This window comes from Echinops telfairi, unplaced genomic scaffold, assembly GCF_000313985.2.
Source record: "Echinops telfairi isolate 266 unplaced genomic scaffold, ASM31398v2 ScPeMD7_7409;HRSCAF=8447, whole genome shotgun sequence".
Lineage (NCBI taxonomy): Eukaryota > Metazoa > Chordata > Mammalia > Afrosoricida > Tenrecidae > Echinops > Echinops telfairi.
In genome coordinates this window covers 1,060,141-1,068,929 of record NW_022111309.1, presented here as the reverse complement: position 1 = coordinate 1,068,929, position 8,789 = coordinate 1,060,141, and the positions used below count along the sequence as shown (strand labels likewise).

Below are 8,789 nucleotides of genomic sequence, written 5' to 3'. Positions count from 1 at the left end.
GGCCGCTTGTTTATCTTCAAGCCTTTACGACCCCAGACGCTATATCTTTTGATAGCCAGGCACCATCAGCTCTCTTCACCACCTTTGCTTATGCACACCTTTGTCTTCAGTGATCGTATCAGGAAGGTGGGCACCTACTGATCTGATTTTTAGTTCTTTGATGTCTGATAACTGGTCCTTTCTACGCCTCGTGGTCAGACAGGCTGGTGAGCTCAGGCGTTTATGAGGTGAAGTGGGCGTACAGACTGAGAGGAGGTGATGTGGGTACACAGACGGTGATGAGGTTGTTTGGGCACACAGGCTGTGATGAAGTGTCGTAAATACACAGACTGTGATGAGGGCACATGGGCACACAGATTTTGATGAGGGGACATGGACACACAGACTGTGAGGAGGGGACGTGGGCACACAGACTGTGATGGGGAGGTGAAGTGGGCATACAGACTGTCATGAGGGGACGTGGGCATATAGACTGTGATGAGGGCACATGGGCACACAGACTGATGAGGAGGTGAAGTGGGCATACAGACGGTGATGAGGGGACCTGGGCATATAGACTGTGATGGGGAGGGGATGTGGGTACACAGACTGTGATGAGGTTTTGTGGGCCACAGAGTGTGATGAAGGGAGGTGGGTACACAGATTGTGATAAGGTATAGTGACCAGACATGCTGCTTTTGGCAGGACAGTCCCGATTTTTGACTATGATGAAGAGGAGACATTACACAGACTGGTGAGGGGTGACCTGTGGTCTGCAGTAACCGCGGTCGGGTCAGGATGGGTCATCCCCACTGTGGTGCTTCCTCTGGCCTTGGTGGGTCAGTGCTAGGACCGTCCGCTTCCTGAAGCACCCCTGGGAACCATTCCCCTACAGGGCACCTCACAAACAGTCCCCGCCCACCCATCAATCAGGGGGCCCTGCTCACTGCAGCAGCACCAAGCAAGTCTCAGTGGGGCGTCCAGACTGAGATGGACTGGGAAGCAAAGCTGGCCACTGTGTGCACACATCTGCCCCTTACCGCCTCGTGGGCCTCAGCCAGCTGATCATCTGGCCTGGGACAGTGCAGGCTGGGGGCGTGTCGGTGGGGTGATGTCACCGTGAGCTGGGCCAGCCTCGCCTGTGACAGCAATTGCCATAGTGGGTACCTGGGCTCCCTGTGGCACCAGGAGGTGTCCATGCCTGTCAGCTGCCACGAGACCCCCAGTAGCCGGCGGACACAGTGGGGGGAGCTCCAGGGGAGCTGAGCCGTTTGCTCCGGTGAAGACCGACAGTCAAGGGAACCCGCAGGGCGGTTCTGCCCTGACACTCAGGGTCACTCAGTCAGAATGGACTCGCTGGCCGTGGGGGTTTTGTTTCCTGTGTCCATTTCAGGAGGGTGTCTGGTGGTGCTGTGAGGTCAGCGCAGGGCTGCCCACAACAGAGGCAGCAGTTCAAACCCACCAGCCACTTCTCTGGAGGAAGATGAGGCTCTCTGCTTCTGTGAACAGTGACAGGTTTAGAAGCCCTGTATAGGATCAGTCTGCATGGGACTGGCCCCCGTGGGCAGGGTTAGAACCTTGCATGGGGTCAGTCTGGGTCACTCTGGCTCCGTGGGCAGGGTTAGAGGCCTGCATGGGGTCAGTCTGGGTCACACTGTCCCTGTGGGCAGGGTTAGAACCTTGCATGGGGTCAGTCTGGGTCACACTGGCCCTGTGTGCAGGGTTAGAACGCTGCATGGGGTCAGTCTGGGTCACATTGGCCCTGTGGACAGGGTTAGAACGCTGCATGGGGTCAGTCTGGGTCACACTGGCCCTGTGGGCAGGGTTAGAGGCCTGCATGTGGTCAGTCTGGGTCACTCTGGCTCTGTGGGCAGGGTTAGAGGCCTGCATGGGGTCAGTATGGGTCACACTGGCCCCCGTGGGCAGGGTTAGAACCCTGCATGGGGTCAGTCTGGGTCACATTGGCCCCGTGGACAGGGTTATAGCCCTGCATGGGGTCAGTCTGGGTCACACTGGCCCCGTGGACAGGGTTAGAACCCTGCATGGGGTCAGTCTGGGTCACACTGGCCCTGTGGGCAGGGTTAGAACCCTGCGTGGGCTTAGTCTGGGTCACACTGGCCCTGTGGGCAGGGTTAGAGGCCTGCCTGGGGTCAGTCTGGGTCACACAGACCCTGTGGACAGGGTTAGAACCCTGCATGGGGTCAGTATTGGTCACACTGGCCCTGTGGGCAGGGTTAGAGGCCTGCATGGGGTCAGTCTGGGTCACACTGGCCCTGTGGGCAGGGTTAGAGGCCTGCATGGGGTCAGTCTGGGTCACACTGGCCTTGTGGGCAGGGTTAGAGGCCTGCATGGGGTCAGTTTGGGTCACTCTGACTCCGTGGACAGGGTTAGAGGCCTGCATGTGATCGCTCTAGATCAGACGGACCCATGAGCAGGTTGGTCGTTGGTTCACAGATACCACAGTGACTTCGACCTCGCTGGGGTCTTTCGGGAGCCAAACGTCAGTCACCAAGCTAGTTCCAACTACAAAAGCCTTTGTATCCGTGGCACCGGTGCTGGCTCACAGCAGCCTGTACCCTCTAGGACAGGCAGATTTGTGAGAAGTAAACTGAGGCACGAGGACAAACAGAGAAAAAGGGAAGAGGCTCTCACAACTCTTTATTAGCAAAGAAGCTCCTGGACAAGGCTCCGTGGTCTAGCAAGTAGCCCAGGGAAGTCGCGGCCAGTGAGGAGAGTGGTGGGTTTTTAAAGGAGGGGCCGAGGAGGGTTCCTTTGGGAAGGGGTCGGGGCTGCAGCTGCCGGGGATTTTCCACTGCTGTCATGTTTTTTCCTTAATCCAGTTGTCCAGCCGTTGCAGGTGGGGAGGAAAGATAGTTATTCTTGGAGCTGCGTTTCCTGGTATGTGCAGGGAGAAGGGTTGTGGCCCTGGCAGCAACTGCCCGTGTGGGGTGTCCCAGGCTCAGCCTCAACAGCCCACTGCACCAGTGGAGACGGGGGCTAGCTTCTTGGGCTAAGCCCTGTACATGTGACTTCTGCCCTGTCACAGCTTCTCCAGTGAAAACCAACCTGATCCAGGCCCTGACGGGAGACGCAGCCGCACAGCCTCGGGACCAGCTGTTTGCCACCCTGGACATGACGGCCTACGCAGGCTCCCTGCCCTCGCGCCTGACCGTGCTGTACGTGGACACCATCGGCTTCCCCTCCCGACTGGCCCACGAGCTCGTCGCCTCCTCACCGCCACCTGGTGGATGTGGCTTGTGATCTGAGAGCAGCCCCTTGGAGGCCAGCCATGCCGTGAGTAAGGGGGCTCAGCCAGGATACCCTGAGGAATTCCCAGGGACAATTTGGGGCAGAGACCATGCACAGGGTGCCCACCTAGGACAGAGAAGATGGGCACCAGGGGGCCAACGAGGGAGAGAGAGCCTGGGCACCAAGGGCCCACTTGAGATCCTGAGACACCAGGCACCCTGTTACCACCTGGGACAGAGGCTAGGTACTAGGGGGTTTACCAAGGACAAAGAGGTCGGGCACTAGGGGATTCACATAGTTCAGAGAGGCCGAGAACTAGGGGTCCCACCTGGGATCCAGAGAAGCCAGGTACCCAGTGTCCACCTGGGATAGAGGCTGGGCACCAGGGATTCCACCTGGGGCAGAGAGGTTGGGCACAACAGGGCCCACCTGGGTCAAAAAACTGCAATCCCTAGGGGCCGATCTGGGGCAGAGAGATTGGCCAAAACGGGGCCCACATGGGATCCAGAGAAATCAGGCACTGAGTGTCCACCTGGAAATGAGAAGTTGGGCACTACAGGGTTCACCTGGGGCAGAGAGGCCGTGCACCAGGGGGCCTACCTGGGATGGAGAACCTGGTCACCAGGGGGCCCACCTGGGGCAGAAAAGCCAGGCACCCAGTGTCCACCTGGGACAGAGACGCTGGTCACCAGGGAACCCACCTGGGACAGTGAGGTTGGGTACTAGGGGGTTCACAAATGACGGAGTGACCGGGCATCCAGCGTCCACCAGAGACAGAGAAGCTGGATTCCAGGGAACCCACCTGGGCCAGAGAGGTCAGGCACCAGGGGCACACCTAGGACAGAGGCCGGGCACCTGGGGGCTGACCTGGGACAGAGAAGCTGGGCACCAGGGAGCTCACCTGGGGAAGAGAGGTCAGGTACCAAGTGGCCCATCTGGGACAGAGAACCTGGACAACAGGGAGCTCACCTGGGAGAGAGAGGCCAGGCACCAGTGAAGTTTTTTCATAAATGTAGGGAACCCACCTGGGACAAAGAAGTTGAGCAATAGGTTCACCAATGATGGAGTGACCGGGCAACCAGTGTCCACCAGGAACAGAAAAGCTAGGCTCCAGGGAACCCACCTGGGCCAGAGAGATTGGGCACCAGGGGCCCACCTGGGACAGAGAAGCCGGGCACCAGGGAGCTCACCTGGGGCAGAGAAGCCAGGTACCAACAGACCCAACTGGGAAAGAGAACCTGCACGACAGCCCACCTGGGACAGAAAGGCCAGGCACCAGCCGGCCCACGTAGGGTAGAGAGGCCGGGCACTAGGGCTCACACCTGGGATCCAGAGAAGACAGGTAATCAGTGTCCACCTGGAACAGCCAGGGGGGGGCACTATGTGGCCCACCTGGGATGGAGAGGTTGGACACTAGGGGGATCACCTAGGACAGAGAGGCCAGGCACTAGGGGGCCCACCTGGGATTCAGAGAAGTCAGGCACAGAGCGTCTACCTGGATCAGAGATGCAGGGTACCAGGGAACCCAGCTGGCACAGAGAGACTGAGCACGACGGGCCCTCTAGGACAGAGAGGCCGGGCATCAGGTGGCCTACCTGAGGCAGAGAGGCCAGGCATCAGGAAACCCAGCTGAGAAAGAGACGCTGAGCAAAAGAGGGCCCACCTGGAGCAGAGAAGCAGGGCACCAGGGCGGCACTTCGGATCCTGAGATGCCAGATACCCCGTGTCCACCTGGGACAGAGAGGTTGGGCACTAGGGGGTTGACCTAGGACAGAGAGGTCAGGCACAAGGGAACCCACCTTGAACATACCACTGGGAAACCAGGGGTCCCACATGGGATTCAGAGAAGTTAGGCACTCAGTGTCCACCTGAGATACAGGCTGGGAACCAGGGAACCCATCTGGGGCAGAGAGGTTGGGCACAACGGGGCCCACCTGGGTCACACCATCGCGATACTTGGGGGGCCAACCTAGAGCAGAGAGGCTGAGCACCAGGGGGCCACTTGGGTACAGAGAAACCAGGCACCCGGTGTCCACCTGGGAATGAGAAGTTGGGCACCAAGGGGCGCAACTTGGACGTAGAACCTGGGAACCAGGGGGCCCACCTGGGGCAGAAAAACCAGGCACCCAGTGTTCACTTGGGACAGACCCTGGGCACCATGGAACCCACCTGGGACAGTGATGTTGTGTACTAGGGGGTCACTTAGGACAGAGAGGCTGGCACCAGGGAATCCGCCTGGGACAGTGATGTTGGGTACCAGGGGCTTAACCAGGGACAGAGTGGCTGGGCACCCAGTGTTCACCTGGGACAGAGAACCTGGTCTCCAGGGAACCCACCAGGGGCAGAGAGGTCAGGCATCAGGGGGCCCACCTAGGAGAGAGATGCCTAACACCAGGGGGCCCACCTGGGACAGAGAAGCCGGGCACCAGGGAGCTCACCTGGGGCAGAGAGGCCGGGTACCAACAGGCCCAACTGGGAAAGAGAACATGGACAATAGCGAGGCACCCAGAACAGAGAGGCCAGGCACCAATTGGCCCACCTAGGGCACAGAGGCCAGCACTAGGGCGCACACTTGGGATCCAGAGAAGCCAGGCACTCAGTGTCCACCTGGGACAGACAGGGTGGCCACTATGTGGCCCACCTGGGATGGAAAGGTTGGACTCTAGAGGGATCACCTAGGAGAGAGAGGCCAGGCATTAGGGGTCCCCCTGGGATTCCGAGAAATCACGCACAGAGTGTCTACTTGGGACAGAGAGACTGGCTACCAGGGAACCCACCTGGGACAGAGTGGTCAGGCACTAAGGGGTCAACCAAGGACAGAGATCCCGGGCAACCGTGGCCCAGCTGGGACACAGAGGCCGGGCACCAGGGCACCCACCTGGTACAGAGAGGCTGGGCGCAAGTAGGTCCACCTGGGGCAGAGAGGCCGGGTACCAGGCAGCCCACCTAGGACAACCAACCGGGACACCTAGGGGCTGACCTGGGGCAGAGAGGCCAGGCACCAGGGGGCCCACCTGGCATTCAGAGAAATCAGGCACAGAGCGTCTACCTAGGACAGATGCTGGGCCCCAGGGAACCCACCTGGCACAGAGAGGCTGAGCACCATGGGGCTCTCCAAGGACAGGGAGGCTGGGCATCAGGAACACAGCTGAGGCAGGGACGCTGGACAAAAGGGCGGCCACCTGGGGCAGGGAAGCCAGGCACCAGGGCACTACTTGGGATACTGAGATGCCCGACACCCTGGGACAGAGAGGCTGAGCAGTAGGTTTCACCTAGGACAGAGAGCCTGAGCAACAGGGAAGCCACCTTGGACTTCCAACAGGGACAACTGGGGGCCCACATGGGATACAGAGAAGCCAGACACCCAGTGTCCACCTTGGATAGAAGCTGGGCACCAGGGAACCCCGTGTGACACAGAGATTGGGCACAATGGGGCCACCCTGGGTCATACCACCGCGATCCCTGGGGATTGACCTGTAGCAGAGAACCCGGGCACCAGGGGACCCACTGGGGATCCAAAGAAACGAGGAACCCAGTGTCCACCTGGGAATGAGAGGATGGGCACTACTGGGGTCACCTGTGGCAGAGAGGGCATGCACAGGGGGCCCACCTGGTATAGAGAACCTGGACACCAGGGGCCCCACCTGGGGCAGAAAAGGGGATACAGAACATGGGCATGGGGGGGGGGGGGGGGGGGCTCACCTGGGGCAGAAAATCCAGGCACCCAGTGTCCACCTGGGACAGAGACGTTGGGCATCAGGGAACCCACCTGGGACTGTGATGCTGTGTACTAGGGGGTTCACTTAGGATAGAGAGGCTGGCACCAGGGAACCCACCTGGGACAGTGATGCTGGGTACTAGGGGGTTCACCTAGGACTGAGAGGTTGGCACCAGGGAACCCACTGGGGACAAAGAGGTTGGGCACCAAGGGGTTCACCAATGACAGAGTTAACGGGCACCCAGTGTCCACCAGGGACAGAGAAGCTGGTCTCCAGGGAACCCACCTGGGGCAGAGAGGTCAGGCACCAGGTGACCCACCTAGAACAGAGAGGCCGAGCACCAGGGGGCCCACCTGGGACAGAGAAGCCGGGCACCAGGGAGCTCACCTGGGGCAGAGAGGCCAGGTACCAACAGGCCCAACTGGGAAAGAGAACCTGGACTACAGGGCGCCCACCGGGGACAGAAAGGCCTGGTACCAACTGGCCCACCTAGGGCACAGACGCCACCACTTGGAAGCACACTTGGGATCCAGAGAAGCCAGGCACTCAGTGTCCACCTGAACAGACAGGGTGGCCACTATGTGGCCCACCTGGGATGGATAGGTTGGACTCTAGGGGGATCACCAGGGACTGAGAGGCCAGGCAATAGGGGGCCCCCCTGTGATTCAGAGAAGTCAGGCACAGAGCCTCTACCTGGGACAGAGTGATCAGGCAAGAAGGGGTTCACCTGGGACAGAGAGGCCGCACAACCTGTGCTCATCTGGGACCGAGAGGCCGGGCACCAGTGTACCCACCTAGTGCAGAGAGGCTGGGCATAAGTAGGCCCACCAGGGGCAGAGAGGCAGGGCACGAGGCAGCCCACATGGGACATCCAGCCAGAACATCTAGGGACCAACCTGGGGCAGAGAGGCCAGGCACCATGGTGCCCCCTTCTGGTCCAGAGAATCCAGGCAGCCAGTGTCCACCTGTGATAGAGACTGGGCACCAGGGAATCCACCTGGGGCAGAGAACTTGGACACAACAAGGCCCACCTGGTTCATATCACCGTGATACCTAGGGGCTGACCTCAGGCAGAGAGGCTGGGCAACAGGGGGTCCACTTGAGATCCAGAGAAACCAGGCACCCAGTGTCCACTTGGGAAAGAGAGTTTTGGCACTATGGGGTTCACTTGTGGCAGAGAGGCCTTGCACCAGGGGGGACCCACCTGGGACAGAGAACATGGGCACTAGGGGACTCACCTGGGGCAGAAAAGCCAGGCACCCAGTGTCCACCTGGGACAGTGATGCAGGGTACTAGGGGGCTCACTTAGGACAGAGAGGCTGACACCAGGGAACCTACCTGGCACAAAGAGGGTGGGAACTAGGGGGTTCACCAATGATAGAGTGAATGTGTACCCATTGTCCACCAGGCACAGAATATTTGGGCTCCAGGGAACCTATCTAGGACAGATAGGTCAGGGACCAGGGGGCCCACCTAAGACAGAGGCCGGGCACTAGTGGGCCCACCTGGGACAGAGAAGCCGGGCAACAGGGAGCTCACCTGGGGCACAGAGGCTGCATACCAAAAGGCCCAACTGGGAAAGAGAACCTGGACAACAGGGAGCTCACCTGGGGCAGAGAGGCCAGGCACCAGCGTGCCCACTGGGATCCAGAGAAGCCAGGACCCCAGCTTCTACCTGGGGTAGGAAGACTAGCACTAGGGAACCCACCTGGGACAGAGATGCTGTGCACCATGGGCCAACCTGGTAGAGAGAAGTTGGGCCCAATGGGCCCCACCTGGGGCAGAAAGGTTGGACAATGGGGGCCCACCTAGGGAAAAGAGGCCGGGCACTAGGGGGCCCAC

At 60.1% G+C, this 8,789-nt stretch overlaps 1 protein-coding gene across 3 annotated transcripts in view; it reads left to right on the top strand.

Moving 5' to 3' along the window:
- Positions 1 to 8,789, top strand: part of LOC123522426 (putative GTP-binding protein 6) — a 114,474-nt gene that overhangs the window by 34,491 nt on the left and 71,194 nt on the right. For all 3 annotated transcript variants that reach the window (XM_045296490.1, XM_045296491.1, XM_045296489.1), the window contains exon 2: positions 3,026 to 3,273. In XM_045296490.1, coding sequence (XP_045152425.1) covers positions 3,026 to 3,240 — 215 coding nt within the window. In that variant the 3' untranslated portion in view covers positions 3,241 to 3,273. The remainder of the gene's footprint in view (positions 1 to 3,025; positions 3,274 to 8,789) is intronic.